General features: G+C 41.6%; 1 protein-coding gene across 1 annotated transcript in view; it reads left to right on the top strand.

The window, feature by feature from the left end:
• LOC145402075 (multicopper oxidase 3-like) overlaps window positions 1–18885 on the top strand; it is a 63642-nt gene that overhangs the window by 19153 nt on the left and 25604 nt on the right. Inside the window, exons 2-8 of the mRNA XM_080274180.1 lie at window positions 5771–5921; window positions 12731–12818; window positions 14333–14453; window positions 15302–15533; window positions 16080–16189; window positions 18014–18124; window positions 18491–18551. Coding sequence (XP_080130306.1) covers window positions 5804–5921; window positions 12731–12818; window positions 14333–14453; window positions 15302–15533; window positions 16080–16189; window positions 18014–18124; window positions 18491–18551 — 841 coding nt within the window. The 5' untranslated portion in view covers window positions 5771–5803. The remainder of the gene's footprint in view (window positions 1–5770; window positions 5922–12730; window positions 12819–14332; window positions 14454–15301; window positions 15534–16079; window positions 16190–18013; window positions 18125–18490; window positions 18552–18885) is intronic.

Genomic DNA, 18885 nt, shown 5'->3' with positions numbered 1-18885 from the left:
CGCTGCCTCCCACCCTCTCTCTCTTTCTGTGTGTGTGTGTGTGTGTGCGTGGTGATGGCTCTAGGAGTAGTCTTCGAGGCTTGTTAATGCCGCAGATTTTCACTGTTTCGGTTATAATATTCAACTCGTACCGTATGATTCAGAATCCTGCTGTAATCCATCTTGGAATAGGACCTACAGACCTTGATGTTCTCGGACAGTAATACCGGGTACCTTTATTACAGTTTGTGAGATACCGGTATCTTTTGAAACAAGCAGTCAGTATTGGGTAGATACATAGCTTTAAATCATTAGCAAAAATGTACGTGGCGAAATAATACAAGCTGATTTATTCTCTCTCTCTCACACACACACACACACATGCACGCGCGCAAAACATGATAAAACGAGCTCCGGCTCAATACCGTCATGCTTTTATTGTCCTATACGATACTGTAGGTTGTATCGTATTGAAGAAAGTCTGTAGCTATCAATCCTGCCTTGAAAACTATCCTTGAGCGTTAATACTATACGGTGGTCTTCATTTCCCGCGTGCTTGGGTTGTAGGGAGTGGTCAGTGGGTGGAGCCTTCTGGTGTACGGTTCTTTATACAGACTGGTAAATACACGAAGCCGAACCATATAACAAACGGGCTGGAAAAGACCAAGACATCCGTGAGCTGTTTGCTTGCTTTTGTACTCCTTTGCAGGCGTGCTCTTTCATTTCCCAGGTTACAGTAATTTACACTTCCCAGCAATACTTGTCGCCGGCCAGTGATGTCATTCAGTTTAGGGAAATACCTGGTTGTTTGGCGAAAAGTAACCCCTACACCATGATGGCTTATTCTGTGTGCAGCTAAACGTTTTTTTTTTTCTTTTCTTTTCAACCTTGGGAGGTCCTCTCGCATGGTTAGAGTTATGGTCCCTGAATTCAAAACCGTACTATAGCCGTTTTACTCTGACCTGGTCTAAAATTACTGCCTCTCCGTCTTCATTATTGAACTGTAATAATATTTTAATACTAGAATATGATGAGGGTAGTGTAGAAGTGCTATGGAAAGCAAGTAGAGTTGTAGTATTGTTTTTACTCTCATTGAACTACGTGAAATACGCTGCTGAAGGACGAAAACGTAGGCCAAGTTAAGATAAAAGAACTATAGCAACAACACACAGTATCCAACTAATGTTTGGAGTGTGTCTTCTCACCCGTCGAAGTGTCCCGGCGATGTAAACAACACAGAAGAGCGAGGCTCCTGAGAAAAATAGTCGATTACGATTCTGATTCTCTACATGAAATTAGTGGATGAATGGTATAAATAAGGGAGATATTAGCAAGGTACTTAAAGTGAGCATACAGGATAGAACTAGAAATAATGGTTTCAAACTAGAAAAATTCCGTTTCAGTAAGGAAATCGGTAGAAATTGGTTTGGTAATAGAGTAGTAGACGAATGGAATAAGCTACCTAGTAAAGTAGTTGCTGCCTCTTCCATTGAGAGTTTCAAGCATAGGCTAGATAAGCATATGACAAATAAGGGGTGGATATAGGATATTGGATATAGAATAAAGAAAATCTTATAACCAATACTAATTCAAAAAAAATTTCTTTTCAGGTTACACTATGATAGTCTCTATTCTCCTTTCACACTTTCCTGTAAAATGTCCACGCCAGTTTTTCTATACGGCGTGGTGTTCTTTCTGACTTTTTCCTGCCGGCTTCGGCTGGAGGGTTTGGAGGGCGGGGGAGAGCCTTCTTCTTTGCTATCCTTATCTCATTCTAGTAGTTTAGTTACTCTTCTAGGAGCTGCCTAGCATGGGCCAACCGGCCTACTGCAGTTATCCTCTCTTCTTATGTTCTTATGATTATTTAGGTCGCTAAGCTGTTAATGAGACTTCTGTATATCGTTCTAATTGAGTCAGGTGTTGAGATGGATAAGACATTGCAGTAGTACCGTTATGTTCCTATACACGTTATATACAGTTTTGCACTCTCTTGCGCTTCCCTAATAGCCTATGCACTTTCACAGACTCTGCCACTCTACCAGAAATTTCCACATGCTGTTCCCACTCTATGCCCCAGAGAGAGAGAGAGAGAGAGTACCATCCTTGATGCATGTTTGTGCAGGGCAGGCGGGTACACACACACTCACACACACACACACACACACACACACACACACACACACACACACACACACACAAAACGTTCCTCTCCCCTCCTCCCTCGGAAAGCCCAGTCACGCCCTCAGTAGTTACATGAGCTCAGTCACGAGGCAGGATTCTCTTCATATCACATGCACACCACACGGACGGACTGGGAAAAGCCGGGCAGAGAGGGAACGAAGGCACGGGCGGAGGGGAGACAAGGGGGAGGGATGCAGGGGAGTGGAGAGGGAAGGAATGAAGCAGAGCAAGGAGAAAATGGAATGAGAGAGAGAGAGAGATATCGGTGGAAGAGGAGGGAGGGAGAAGGGTGAAGTGGCGGGCAGATAAAAATAAAAAGGAGGAAGAAAAAGGAAGGCAAGAAATATTAGAGAAAAAGATATGAGGAGAAAAAATGGTAGAGGAGGGAAGAGAAAAAATGAGATAGGGAGAAGGGAGGGAAAGATAAACGATAAAAGACCAAGAAGGAGTGAGAGAGGAGGGAGTGGAGAGAAGGACGAAGGAGGAAAGAAGGACAAGAGGAAAGAGGGTAGGGGAGACAGTGATAAAGAAGGATGAGAGAAGTGGAGAGAAAAAAAGGAAGAGGGAAGGAAGAGAGAAAGAGAGAGAGAGAGGTGGGGGGGAAAGCTTGGGAAAGACAAAAATAACAAAGAAGAATGAGAAAGGTGAAGGGAGAAAAATAAAAAAAATGAGAAGGGAAGAAGGAAGGAATGATGAGAGAAAGGAGATAAGACGAAAGGAAGGGACAGGCCAAGGAAAACAAAGGAGTAGAAGGAGAGCAAAGCAAGAAGTCATTAATAGGGGGCAGGAGGAAAGAAGGAGAGAGGGAGGGAGGAGAGAGGTCATTCAGGTCAATGGGGGCGAAGAGGAGGAGGAAATCCAAGGTTACAGTGGGAGTGATGGAGGGAGGGAGGGAAGATTGTGTGACTCATCTTCTTTATCAGTTGAGTTCACTACAAAGCAATGTATACAGTCATCTCGTTCTTTTGTCAGGGGATTTCCACTTCTGTTCGCCCCTGTTTGTCTGCCTGTTTATGTATCACCCATCCATCCATCCATCTCTCTCTCTCTCTCTCTCTCTCTCTCTGATGCTTCCAGCAGCACGCCACCCTTCCTCACATACTCTTTTACCGTATCTCTTAGTTTATATTTTAGTATATATTGACTTTTTTTTTTTTTTACTATCTTCTGCAGACGAAAATAGAAGGCAAACTCCAGAATTGGGCCTTATATAGGCTTAACGCTACCTGATTCGACCTTTCCTGACCTACCCCAGGCCTAATCATGTGGTTTAAAAGAAGGCTTACGATGACCTAACGTACTTTACGGTAGATACATGTTACTCAAACCTACATTACATGAATTTCCCATATAATGTCAACCTAGCCTCACAACCGAACTTCACAAAGAAAGGGGGTATGGTGCTCACAAAGGATTACATGGTGACTGTCGTACTAAAGCTCATGTTACTGTTAGTGGGTATCCCCTCGCCAACATCACCGCCAAAGATGACAAAGCAGAAATAGAGTGGAAGATTTCGATGATGGCATCGTAGCTGATTCACTCCAATTACGTAGCTTCTTTCTTCCAAATTTTTATTGCAATTAGGAACGGCTTTTCGTACTGACGGGATTAATGAAGGCTACATCTAAAGGGCCTATCACTCGGGAACTCGTGGACGTCCAAATTTGCTGCCGCGCGAGGGTCGTGGACGTTCACGGGTGGAAGGCCACCACACCCATTCGTGGACGTCCACGACACCGTAGTCTCCTTCTCTACTGAGTTTATCCTTAGTTGTGGCCAAGTAAGTGTGTCGTCTGTCATTTTATACCGTGATTAAGTCAATACCCTTAGTAAAGTTTGTATAATCTTTTTATACGACCTGTTTTTGTTTTAGAAAAATATCCATTGCAAAAGTCACTAGCTGGTTCACGTCCATTATTGTTGATAAATACGACGTCTTCTAGGGAGTCGGAACAAGTGACCTCACAGTCGCGTGGGGTGACCTCGATAAAGAAGGTGGATGTTCACGTCCACTGTCCACCGTGTGATAGGGAATGGACGTCGAAGCTCAGTTTGGACGTCAGTTTTGTGTTGCACACAATGTTCATGGATCCGCGTGATACACGCTCAACTTTCATTTCAAAAAGGTTTTACGGGGCTGAATGGAATCGTCTGACGGAAAAAAAAAAAAAAAAAAAAAAAAAAAAAACCTGACGAAATCAGCAACTGTGTAAGCGGCCCTATGACTGCGATCCCACAGAGGACAAGTGCTCCCACCAAACGCAGTAGTTTTCATGACCCCTATGAGCTTAGTTGCCATGGCGACCGATAGACGAGCCGGGGGCCATATAATAGGAAAGGTTGGATGTCAACAATGATTGGCTAGTGTGGGCCGTGCTAGAATCTGTTTCTCGGAACTGTGACGCAATATTAGGCGAGACGAATGTGCATTTGTATTGACTTGTCTTGGTTTTGATTTAGAATTCTGTATATCTAATGTATTGATATACGTTAGCTAATATAACGAAGCCTTTGTTCTTACGAATATGCGTTCTTTGTTTTATGGTATTTTTCCTCCCATTTGAATTTATTGAGAATTAGTGGTTGCCTGGTACGATATTTATCTTCTGATTAAAATAATATTAACGTTGCGATAACATTTCTTATTCCGGTCTTGTTTTATGCAGACTATTTTATTTACTTCAGGCGAGACTTCAAAGTGGAAGAAATATTTTTTAATCCCTTCTGTACGGTTTATCAAATCTTGGTGCATAAAATACATTAACAACTACGCCATCGCAGCGAAGGAGTTAAAAGTGGCTATGCTGTGTTGTTCTTCAGTGGTGGTAATGACTGGTGGATTTTAATTTTGGTGTGATATAACTGCACTTGCCACGTGAACGGGAATCCTCTATTTTACCGGGAGACAACCACGAGAAACTAAAACTGAAGGAGAACAAAAGGTCAATGCATGCTGAACAGTTGCCAAGGGAAAGTAGGAAACAACATGCATTCTATTGCCCAACCTTCTCTGTGAAGTACAGTAATCATTTTTTTTTTCCTTGCCATCTCTGGACGATTTGTTCTGTTTAGGAGAAAATAAAAACCTGTGGTCCCCAAACTCATCTGGGAGGGTGGGAAGGGTAGATATACAGTACCTTAGTAACTCCATCACTATATTTCCCTCAGGCTGAGTAAAATCGTCTGGTGGTGGCCTGGTTCACATGACGAGACGTTACAAGAATGAGAGGGTTAACTCCTTTTTACTTCTTGTACGTAAAGTGTGTATTCTCCATGAATAGTACGACTGCAAGGATTCAAGCCCACTTTTAGACACACGCATACCTACTCACACAGGCAGAACACAAAAACACGGGGTGTTTGGTTTCCAAACGCCTCTTTCTTACCAGGTTACTTCTGTATCTGGTACATTAAATATATTCTTGAATATTACTTCTTCATTGTGTCGGTGCAGAAAGGGTAAATGTAATAATAATGTATATGTAATACGTCAGAAAGCCTCCTAAGCTGACGAGAATACGGCCGTAACAATCACTGAGTCACGTACGGTAAACTTGAGGTGTGTAAATATGTATCATGTGCATATAAAGTTTTTGGTATGTTGCAGGGCGGTCGGTGCGAGGGTATAAAACGGGTGGTGATGGCTGGAGGGTGTCAGTTCAGCGCTGTGGCTGCTGTAACCATGGTGGCTTTAGTGCTGGCAGCGGCGATAGCCACCCTTACCTCGGTCATCACTGCACACCAACCAATCACACCAGGTTGGTCATATCACTTCCACATGTATCTACTGTATTTACTTCTTTCACTACTAGGTTTACTTTCAGTTGCAAATATATTGATGTGGGTTTTGCTAAAGTTGAACTCCATTTTCGCTATTACATGTCTATCCAAAACATACGAAATTAATGGCAAGTGGTTTAATTTCACTGTAGCATTTTTGTTTTTACATGACTAGTGGTAGGTGGGGGCGTCACCATCCACTCACTCGATGTAGTGCTGCTCTGGGGTGTCTACCCTTTCCTCGCCTCCCTTCTTTTCTTCCTCTTGTCTTTCTTTCCTTCATTCTTTCCTCGTCCTTCTGCCAACGGTGACTTTACACTCCCCCTTTTGTCTTTCCATCATCCTTTCCTCTTCTTTTACCTATGAGTGACTCTACTCTGAGTGACAAGCCAAATGGTTTCCTGTACACCAGGAAACCATTTACTACGCTGGGTAGTAACCATATAACCAAATAATGGCACTTGGTGAGTTAGTGGGTAATTGTGGCGCTCCAATCGGATTGAGCCAGTGAAGGTTTATATCCACGGGGTGGTTGGGGTTATTGCTTACGTAATGCCACTCAGGGATGAGTGAGGCTGGTCACCCACCTTAAATGTCAGAGCCAACATGCATAGCCCCGGGCTCCTACGCTTCTCATGGGACTAGGTAGGATTGGATGATGGATGGATGGATGGTTTTTACATGACGGAACTGGACATAAAAAATCGATGAGTTAATGGGGGTAGGCACTGCATCTCCTTGATAAAGTCAAATCGACCCTCCAGTCTGTGTAAACAGAAAAGGGTTAGGAATCAACAGTATAAGTTAGAAAAAATGGTGTGTGTGTGTGTGTGTGTGTGTGTGTGTGTAATTCACCGGGTCGGTCAGGATCAGTTGATGGTCGTGATCGTCAGCTTTTACCCTCCCGGAAGGGAGCTGAGAGCTCATATAGTCCGATCTAAGGGCAAGGCTGTGACCTTCACACACGCACACACCCGTCCCCTTGCTCGAGGGGGACAGTAACCACCCACTTCGTCAGTGAAACTTTTCGCAACCTGAGCGAGGCGCGAACTCCCGTCCACCAGATGGCAAGCGAGAGCGTTACCACTGTGTGTGTGTGTGTGTGTGTGTGTGTGTGTGTGTGTGTGTGTGTGTGTTTACGGAAGAGACTCTTTGGTGTGAGTTGTATAATAAACTATCCGTTCCAGGAGTGACTTTATAACCTTGTGGCCAAGGACGTACAGATGCTTTACTTTAGAGAGGCATATGCTCTGACAATAAAAGTGGCACTTGGCGCATGCATGGCTACCCAGTCCTGACATTTAAGCCAAGGGTGAACGTTCTAGCTCGCCTGAGTGGCAGTGAGAGAAATAAACCCCTTCCATCCCTAAGATGTAGACCCTTACAGGCCTCATTCAGTTGGAGTGCCTAAACCCACCAGTCCACCAAACATTCATTTGGTTCTGTGATTGCTATCAAAACAAAGTGATTTCCTGAAGTACATGCATTTATTTGGCCTGTCACAGTGTAGGGTAGAGCTCCTTGAAGGTTGCGTTACTTCGTGAGTGGATGGCGGGCGTCCCCATCATCAATACAGCGTATTATGGGCGCATTTTGTACTAGCGAAAACAGTATATATATATATATATATATATATATATATATATATATATATATATATATATATATATATAATATACTAGACTGCAGTAGTAGTATCGTAACCAATGAGGAAAATCCGAGGAGTGATGGCAAAGCTCAACCAACTTTTTAGCCACTTGTTATTAGGTAAAGTTACTGTATTGCAACTGTCTTTGTCCTCCGTAAAGGCCCGTTCACACCAGGGATCATGCAGCGCTCTTTGTTGCGCTTGATGCTGTCCAGTTCGGATTTTTTTTCGTGCAGCAGAGTTTGTGCTGCGCGCTTCTGGCAAATCTGGCCGAGGAGCATTTCATTGTGACAGCGCGCGCCGCCAATTCCGCAGTGCCTTCAGTACTCAGTTGCTGTCTGACTTCAGTTGAGAGGAGTTACCGCTTGCATCACATCTTTTTCCCATTCCTTTACTTTTAGCCACAACTTAGTGCCACAATGCCCCACATCATAGTCTCTTGAACTGCTGAATGTTGGTTTGCATCCTCCTCCTCTAGCGGCGCAATGGTAACTAGCGTGCACTGCCCAATGCAGTGTTTCCACAAAAAGGAAATCAACCTCCTTAGAGTCTTGTCCAAATTTCCGTAGATTTCCTTAGATTTATCTTTGAATTTCCTTTAAAATTTTCTTGTGTAACAAACAAGAGTAAATACCATTTCTTCAAAAAAAATTTTTTAATGTAATTTACTAATTTTACTATATTAATTAAAAAAAAATGCATTTTATTATAGATATTACACTATTTCTTATCGTATACATAATTTTATAGATTCGGATTCCTTTTGCATTGCAACTAGACTGCACACTGTAGCAACTACCTGTACAATGAGCTTGCTTAATAACATACGTAATACCAGCACTGTGCGATTTATTAGAATAATGGTATAAAAATAGATATTCCTGAAAAAATAAAACGGTAGATTGCTTTGACAAATTGTCTTATAAAATAAATGTCAAAAAAAAAAAAAAAATAATAATAATAGATTGGATTCACTCGCATCTTAAATGTCGGGACCAGCTGCTTAGCCCCGGGCTCTTACGCTTCTCATGGGGCAATGTAAGATTGGATGATGGATGGATGGAATGTTGCTAATTTGCTACGACCAGTGGTGGACTAGAAATAAAAATACATGGGATATGTGAAATTGCATGGTAAATTGCTATAACCAGTGGTAGACTAGAAATAGAAATATCTATCTTATATAGAATTGTTGAGTATTATATTATAGTCTTAATCTTACTCAGATCACAAAATTTCGTCAAATTGTTAACCAAACCAACACCTTTATCTTTGACTTAATTTACAGATTCTACATAGGAACGTCTTAAATCACCTGATCCTGTGTTACCTGCATTTGAGAGCATTTTGGAACAGAGGCTATGAATATCTTTTGATGGGTCTAAATCTGCAGCCTGATGATTGCCTTTTTGTTGAAAGGCAAGCTTGGTTGTAAACAACCCAAGTAGGGACTCATGCTCCAGGAAAGTTTTGTGTTCAGTGTTTGCTTTGAGTTGGCTGAAGGAAACGAAGGCAATATGCAGAGAAATTTGCATAGGTCTGGGAATTTAGATCTTCCTCCGATTTGTTTACATTAAAGACAATATGCCAAAACCTCCTGAAGGCCGTAACAACATCACTATTTCCAAATATGGCCTGTTGTCTACACTCAAGATCAGCAGCTTCACTATCAGCAAGGCCTTTTAGGTGGGGTAACTTAGCTATTACCTGTGCTAGGCTTGTTTGAGTAAGGTTTAGGGCTGCTTTTGGAGACACAGGAAAGAAAGTCAGAGACATCAATATCAAACTAGGACTGTTACCAATGATTGTTGAGGGAGGTGGCCTTTTCACCGGCTTTGGGTAACACATACAAATAGATCCAAAACTATTGAACGTGCAGTAGTAAAATTTTCTTGAATTATTTTCATGTTTTTACTTTTTCTAAATTTCCTTACTCTTTTGCCATGATTTCCGTAGAATTGCCAGTTCCTTAGACTCATCCTTTTAGACTCCAGATTTCCTTAGAAAAGAATCATTTTCTTGAATGTGGAAACACAGGCCCATTGCACTAATGTGGATATCACCGGCCTCAGGCACCACGAGTTGGGCGACATAGCGCACAGCGTGCCCCTATTTTGGACAGGATTTTAAGTCCTGTCCACACTAGGGCTCATGTTGCCCAACTCGCGTTGCTGATGTCCACATTACAATAGACAGAGCGCGCAAATTACCGTTGAGCTGCGAGGGGAGGAGGATGGATACCAATACCGCAGCAGTTCAAGAGACTGTTAATGTTGAGCGTTGTGGCACTAAGTTGTGCCAAAAAGAAAAAGAATAAAAAAAAAAAAATGTGGTGCAATCAGTGGCTGTTTTGACGCAATTTCGGAGGGAAGCCAGACGGCCACTGCTTGACTGCAGGCATCATAGAGGTAGGCCTTCATGGCAGGCATCGTGGCGCGCGCATGAAATCCCCCTCAGTTAGATTTGCCAGAAGCGCGCGCCATAGACCCTTCTGGGCTCGAAAATACGAGTTGCGCAACATGACGCACAATAGAGCACGGAACATGAGCCCTAGTGTGGACGGAACTTTAGAGAAAGAGTAGCCTGTCTCTATTTTCGCGTGGTGTGCACCGTTAGTACACTTTAATGTTTGTACTGTATGCTGCATGACGTCTATAGTAGTTTTATTTTCTAGTAGTTTTATTTATTTATTTATTTTTTCTGTATCCTGTCATTCTGATGTCATAATTTCAACATTTGTGTTGATTGGGGCTACCTAGGCAGCTAGTTAGACATGACTGCTAAGGAAGGATGCCCGGTGTCATATGCACGGAGTGACTATGCAGGAAGCTACCGTTCCCTTCTCTGTTTAGCCTAATTAATCTAACCAAACCAAACCTAAACTAACCTAACCTTATCCTATTTCAACCTAACCTAAATAAACCTAAATTAAACTAACTTTACTTCACGAAATGACTGATTTCACAGTCTGCCTGTAATATACATACGTATATTTATTTGTATATCTATATATCGACCTATAGTTACATATAGGTCGATAAGACATCCAACTATCTCCATGACACATATTTCATAAAATGTTGATAAATGGCACAATACTTGAGATAACATGCAGATACTTTCAGCACAGCAACCAAAAGGGCACTCAGCTATTGCGCACTTAGCGGAACGGTAACTTCCTGCATAAAGTCACTTTGTGCATATGACATCGGGATGCAGAAAGTCCGTTGCAAATTCAGCCAAGGCGCTGAAATGTGTTGTCATTGCAGTAATTGACGTCACGTCATATATGTGGGCAATGAGGACGATGATTATACAGTTTTATGCCGATGGTACTCTGGTAGATGTGATGAGTACCGTCAGACCAGCGACGTACGGACAGGGCCGACGCGATTTTTAGAGGTGTTCTTGACAGTTTTATGGAGGATATATTTTCAGTGCTGAAAACTTCGGAATATAGGATCAGCGCTACTGAGGCGACTTCCATGAACCCTCAGCATCATTTGCTGACATCCTGAAGCAGTGGCGTGTATAGGTCCGTGGAGAGGGGGGGGGGGCACAGGGGTGAATCCAGAATTTTGTCAAGGGGGGGGGGAGCAAGCGAAGCGAGCCTCTACAGCTGGGGGGACGGTGTAAGCCGCCCCAGGAAATTTTTTGGAAATCAAGCACTATTAGGGGCATTTTGAGGCCTCAGGAGGGATACATTACAGTTATTTGATATTCAGTGGCAAAACAATATAAAGAAGTTTAAGTATCTTCCCTATTTAAATATTTGAAAAATATTTAAATAGGGAATTCTACAGTACCCGGTATGTATTAAAAACAAAAAAAACTGGTAGATCATATGCAATTGTTCATTCCTACATTCCTGGAAGCTGCAATGTTCATTTTTATATGAAACATTTAAAAAATTAAACAAAAACTCGCATTAATGATTTAGAGAGAGAGAGTACTGTATATGAAACATTGAGCAAATTAAACTAGAACTTTCATCAATGAAGTTGAGAGAGAGAGAGAGAGCTTACTAAAGTCGTGTGAAAGTTGATCATTTGAAATCAAGCAGCCTATATTTACAGCTGAATTCATTGATTACTTGTGTATGTATTTAGGTCTGCAGATATGTAGGCCTACTGGGACAAAAGGGGGGGGGCCATGGCCGAGTGCCCCCCCCCCCATATATACGCCACTGTCCTGAAGCAAGAATTGAAGGAGCTGGGGAAGGAAGGAACGCTCCCATCAACAGAGTTGTGACGGAACAGAACATAGCCAACATGTAATTGTTGAAACCAAAGGATGGCAATGAGAACGATAAGGCTAGGTTGTCTGCAGCTGTTAGATATGTATAGAGGGCACTGAAGACTGTTCTAGTTAACAGTTGTAAGGAAACAATATCAGGAGCCCATGTTGTTAAGCTGCCCACAGAAAGAACTAGGGCAGAACAGTGAAATAATGCTTTGGTTCTGATGGTACTTGCTGACAGGCTTTTCTCTTTCCTTAATGACCGTGACATCATCCCAATCATTTTGAATAAGAACAGCATAATTAAGATGCTCGTGGAAGGTGGTTGTACCCTCAGCATTGCCTTCACAAGAACTAAGAATAATACAGTACTTGATGTGTCATCTTTCAGATATTGCCTAATGTAAGACAGTTATATCTACGGAGATATTACAAGAAGTCGTGCCATCGACAGATTTTGGGTTGCGCAATGTCACCATTGTCAGTACTCTGGTCACACATCTTAGAAGTATACTAGAATGAGTGATGAACCCAAATGTGTTTTGTGCTGGAGCCCACAATACTAAAAACTCGTAATAAAGGCTCTCCCGCACACATGAACTGCTCTTCTGTAGGGCATCAAGAAGCTGATGTTGATTATCACAGTGGCGCATTATGAATGTAGTAGAGAATGTTCACTTATGAGTTCACACAGGAATAGATTGAAAACACCAACTTTGTCCACAGGAAAAAAAGAAAAAGAAAAGACAATAAGTTCTAAAGTCAGTTAAAACTCGTTCTTCTTAACATTCTTTCCTTGGATGTACCGTAACAAAACCAGTGGTTTTAGTGAACCTAACTTTCCCAATTAGTTCATTATATTCAGGGTCTGCTATACTTAACTGTGTTTGTATCCGGCAGGGAGAAATTGTTACCGAAAATGTGTTGCTGATGACCACCGGACGTGCCACTTCCGCTTTGATGTCCACCCCTATCAAACTATGTCCAGGTGAGGTGATTGTAAGGGGGAGTTTGAGGAGGTACTTTGACTTGTTAAGGATCACACATGTATAAAGGCATCTGAGGATTTGGGGGTTACTGGGCAATATTTGAGACATTAGGGGTAACTTAAGGAACATTTTCAAAGCTTTCCATCCTCAACTAGGTATTTCTTAATCTTTTATTTCCCACTCACTATTTTTCCATATATGTGTACTGTATTACAAAGAACCTTAATTACGGTAAATGTCATTATCATTATCGTGATTACACTCTTCTATGAACATAGCCTAAAATTCCCCTCTCCACCATGAATTCTGAGCTGGAGCAACTGATTAACACTAGAATATGGTGTTAGTTGTGAAGAAGTGCTGTGGAATGGATGTACAGCCATTGCATTGTGTTTTTCTGTCACTGAGTTACTTGAAATTAGCTGCAAAAGGATGAAAATCAGGGCCAAGTCATGTCATGTAATTATGAAGAGTGCATCAGTCAGGGGGTGACTGATTCCACCCTACCACTGCAGCAGCGTGTAGAGGGGTGTCAAAACCTTTTTAGGGCCAATTCTTAATTTAGTTACAGACTCGAGGGCCAGCAAAGATATATACCTGTACGTATTTGCAAGACTGATGTTTACAGCTTAATACGAGGATGTAAAGACAGTCAAACAAACAGAGAAAGAGAGAGAGAGAGAGACAATGGCAGATAAACAGATGATTTACATTTTTTTTACATTTCAAAAATTTACAATGCTCAAAAACAATAATAAATAATTGAATAAAACCGCCCACTCAACCTGAACCTGAACACGTGGCAGATGGCCTACAGTAGCGAAGCCTGGCACAAGGTGGTGGTTACCAGTTTTGACGTTTCCCTACTTTATTTCAAAGGTACACCTCAATTCTGTATGTATTTAGTCAGAGTCTGATTAGCTGAGTTATTAAAAAGCGAAGTATAACTCATGATTTCGCTAAAAAAGTGGCGAGGTTTTATCAGTGTAACGATGGCATACGCCGCTTCGTGTCTTTCATGACAGTTAAAATGTTTGGGCCTGGCGACTCATGCCTTCAGTACCAGCAATGGCTGCGTCTTCGGTTTTAAACGGATTCGTGATACCCGGTATTTATTTACAGAAAGTTTCCCTTTATGAAAACGATATTGCTAGCAATTTTAATTTAAATTAAATTATCATTATAAATAAAAGGTAATTTATGAATTTTCTGTCTCTTAGCAATACAGTATTATATTTTCATTCCTAACAATTATAGTTTCACGGACCCTCATCTCGCGGGGCATTTATGACCATCCTGAGGGTCACATTTGGCATGCGAGCCATGAATTTGACACCCCTGGTGTATACATGATAGATCCAAGGTTTAAGGATTGGCCCAAGTGAAGGTGAATAGAATATAGTCTGTAATGAATCTTCCGCTAGACTTCATCTTTCCACTTGAGAGGCAAGCCATTTATATCCATATATCATACAGAATTAGTGTAATGCTGATTGACACATTACTTCCTTAGGGCATGCTATGGGTGCCCGGGCAATAGCACTGACTGCCAGCGTCCAGAATGTCTGCCAGGGGATGGGAAGAGCCGGCGCATTATAGTTGTTAACAAGCAGCTCCCGGGTCCTCCTATACAGGTAACATATAGGTCATCACTTTCTGAGAACTTATATGATAAAAGAACCAGTGGGCTTGGATTCTTTGTAATTCTGGTCCAGTCCCCTACTGTTGAGGGATATTTGTACGGCTCGTTAGTAAACTTGTTGCTCTTCACTCATATGCTTACCTCTCTGGGTCAGAGGCAGCCAGTCACTTACCTACAGTATATCCAACCACTTACTAGAAGGAAGGGTTCTCCCAAGAGAAGTTACAGAGTATTATATGACAAAATTATTGTAATCAGTTGAGATTTGGAGAGAGAGATGGAACCAGAATTCCACTGTAGTTTGTGCTTGTCATCAGCTTGGTCATTGTATAAACTTAAAAATTCCAGTGATATGAATGTGTGTTTGATCCTAAGAACTATTGGGACGTTTTTGCACATTAAACCATTTGTACTGGTCACAAGATGTGATTGTTTACAGTGGCTTAATGGGTGACAGAAGCACCAAAGTGGCAGAAGTTGTTACATTTGTGCTTGCTGTAGGTTTTCTTGTACCCAGCTGTTTTGTTTTAGAAGTGTAAGGAGGTTGCCCCTAGGTCAAATATGTACTTAAAGCAGCATGATATGACAAAACAGCACAGAGTTTGATTCATTTAACCTTTTATGTTCTCAGGGTTTCAGTCTGCTCAGTGGATGAGTATAGAATACCTTACCGAAGTCTGATGACTGCATTGAAAAGGTTAATGGCATAGATGAACACACATATATCAGGCATACTTCTCAGTGTCCTCCCCATGAGTCATTTTCTGACATTTTTCTTCCCTCCTTTGCATATATACAAAAATAGATGAGCAGTATATAGTTATCACTATTGTGTTGCAGGTGTGCAAGGGAGACACTGTGGTTGTTGATGTACGAAATAGCCTTCCTGATGCTGGATTGACGATACACTGGCATGGCATCACCTTGCAGCCGCAACACTCTTCCCACCCTACCACACCACACATGGATGGCGTTCCAGGAATAACACAGTGTCCCATTAATGCTAAGAGTTCATTTAGGTACTCATTTATGGCCGACAATGCAGGAACACACTTCTATCATGCACACACAGGTGAGGGATTGTGAAGCTCTGTGAAACTCTGGTAAAAGCTTAACCTGTAAACTGCAGCCTAGGGAAATTAGCTTCATTGTCTTACAATGGTTACCACTCAGCATAGTAAATGGTTTCTTGGTGTACAGGAAACCATTTGCCTTGGCACTTAGTGCAGAGTCACCCATAGGCAGAAAGAAGAGGAAAGAATGAAGGAAAGAAAGACAGAAGAGGGAGTGTAAAGTCACCCATAGGCAGATGGAAGGAAGGAATTAAGGAAATAAATACAGAAGAGGAAGGAAGAGAGGAAAGGGCAGTCACCCTAGAGCATCACTACATGGAGTGAGTGGATGATATATGTCCCCACCTACCACTATGGTAAAAGTTAAAGAAAAATAAAATCATACAGTCAACACTGACAGTGTTCAGTAGTAGTATCTCTTGTTTATAATGTGGTTATAGAGTTCTGGGTATAGTGAGTCCGTGGATGATGCATGGATAGAGGATGTTTTTTAGAGAAGAGGGTAATTATTTATTTTTTAATTTTTTAATATAATCATTTGCCAGGGTTCCACCGAGGCGATGGTGTGTTCGGGGCATTGATTGTGCGAGAGGTGGCCAGGCAGGACCCCAATCATGGCACGTTTGACTATGATCTGCCCGAGCATGCAATATTGGTGAGTCACGCTTAACTGTCATATGTTAACTTCATTGTAGTAATGACTGGATTGATGTTGGATGGTACAATATAATCAGGCATTTCCATTGCCTGGTTGTACAGTTTCTTAGTGATAATGAGAAGCCTACATTCAACGGTGTTTTGCACTCTGGGTGGAGTAGCTGCAGCATCCACCCAGGAATCAAACCACCTCATACTTCCCTGCACCTCTTTGTAGGAAGGATCCTAGTGTGGAACTGTCTACCACACAAAGGGGTCCCAGATCACAACATGGTGTCGTGTATTGTTCTGTATCTGTAGGATGGCCCCACAGAAGCCATTGCTTATCTTTGATTGACAAGTCTGTACGGCCAGGCAGACTGGAATTAAACAACAATATATGTCCCTTATCTCTCCCCCTGTCCACCAATGGTGGACTGCAGGAAAAGGGCACGTTTTTCCTATAGTACAGTGGGTTCACATTCAGATGAGTGAGGGGTTGCAGCAGCAACAATAGCATAAGTTACTGGGATGGGAGAAAGATAGGTAGTATAATACTAACGCTGATAAGAGAGATGTAGGTAATGTGTTGTTTTCAGTGATGTCTTGATGAATATGGTCATTCAGTGTTCCAGCAGTAGCTTGATAAATTGGTATAGATACTGTAATTCAAGTGAGAGTATTGACCTGTAGTTGATATAATACTCCTCAGACTGAAGATAGGTAAATTGTAACAATGAGACAGTGTAGTGTGTATACAGTAAGTCCTCATTGTGTGGGATATGTTCCAAATTATCAACTTTTTCATTCACTAGTATTGTAAACTGGGGATATTGGTGAATCAGCTTTGAATTTAGGAATGAAACTTTCTTAGGGAATCTTTTTGTACTTCACAGTGAACTAATCTGCAAGAAGCATGTCAGGAAAGACAGTATATGATGAGGACTTGTTATCTGTAAATAGTGGTAGGTGACGGTGACCATCTGTAGGAGGACTGCTGAGCCTTGATAGCAGGCTGTGAAGCCTATGCCCAGAGCCAGACACATTAAAAAAAAAAAAAAAAAAAAAAAAAAATCGTCCACTCACTTGATGTAGTGCTGCATACTTCTTCCTTCACCTTTATCATTCTTTTTCTGTGTCTGCCTACCTCTCTTCTCTCCCATCCTTCTTGTTACTTTTTATCACACTTCGTCTGGCATCCTTGCACTGAGTGATTGACAAATCTAATGGTTTCCTGTAACCCAGGAAACCATTTACAATGCTAGGTGGTAAGCATATAAACAACTGGATATGCTGTAAAACCCCTGTTAACTGGGTGGAGAGATGCAAATATAACATCCATCCAGGAACCAAACCTTCATGTTTCCCCTTGCCTTGCTGTGGCGATGCGCTGTCTGAATCAGGGGAACATCAGTTCACTGCACGGGATGGCCCTGCGGAGACGGTTGCTTGCTTGTGGTTGATGGGTCTGCCCAGCCAGACAGAATGGGGTTACCCAAGAACAGCAGCAGCTGTACAATAATTGTGAACTGGAACCAATATTTTGAAGGCTTGGATGATATGTGAATGAGTTTGGCATCGACAGTGCTGTTTGTATTATGTGACTTTGTGGTTTACCTCTTATTGTGACTGGATCCTTCCTTGTCCCACATCTTAAGTGGTAATTAGTGGTGAATGGTGATGGTAAATACAGTAATTACAAACACTAGGGCATAATTCTGCATTTACTTTCTTTATTTTTGGCTGTTACCTCACCTGATCTCATGAGGCAGGGATTTGGGTGGGCTGATGATGACAGATTGCAAGACAGGTGAATAACTGCAGATGTTTTATTCTCTCTCAGTTCCATGATTGGTTGCACATGCCAACGGAGGACAAATTTAACTTGCGACACTACAGCGGCGGTGACGACTTTCCTGAGTCCATGTTGGTCAATGGTCAGGGCCCTCACCAGGTCTGTTGTCATGGTGCTTGTTGATATTCTGTTGTAGTTGTCCTTGTGTTAATTTTGTTATGGTTTTTGTTAATTGTCATGGATTTTTTTTTTTTTTTTTTTTTTTCCCCCCAGTCATATTTGTTCATTGCTTCATTGGTGATATTCTTAATTTGCTACTTTTTATTATACTGTACTTTCATCATTCACATTATTACATAAACTTATTTTCATTTTATAGTATTGCATGTTATTACGCTATTCTCATTGTGCTGTGATCTTTCATTTTATGATTTTGTTGAATAATTTCTGTTATTTAAATGTCACTCCCAGGACCCCAATGAATCACCAGTTGCTTAATTTCTGTTATTTAAATGTCACTCCCAGGACCCCAATGAATCACCAGTTGCTGCCCGGGTACCTTACAGTCGATTTACAGTTACACCAGGTTAGTGTGGGATATTTTTATACACGCATAATTGTCTGTTTTTGCCCCCTCAAAATATCCTCTGCAATTATTTGATGGTGTTTGTCTTAGCTAACTTTGCACTATGTTCCAAAGCATCATCTATATGTTTGAATTTACATGTTTGAAGTTTATTTTGAGATGATTTAACAGCATTCACCCTGTGTATATTTGCAGATGTTATGAAAAAGTTCATCAGTACATCCTGCAATCAGGAAGGTTCTCTGTCACTCGCTGCCCAGGTTTCACATCCTTATAAGAGTGTTGGCAGTATCAGACTTTCTTGCAGGGTTCTTTTTGCTTTAAACTAACCATC

The sequence above is a fragment of the Coenobita brevimanus genome, chromosome 57 (genome assembly GCF_032717465.1).
Source record: "Coenobita brevimanus isolate Jiangsu-jjx chromosome 57, ASM3271746v2, whole genome shotgun sequence".
Lineage (NCBI taxonomy): Eukaryota > Metazoa > Arthropoda > Malacostraca > Decapoda > Coenobitidae > Coenobita > Coenobita brevimanus.
The sequence above is the reverse complement of the archived record's forward strand: the minus strand, read 5'-3'. Positions and strand labels throughout refer to the sequence as shown.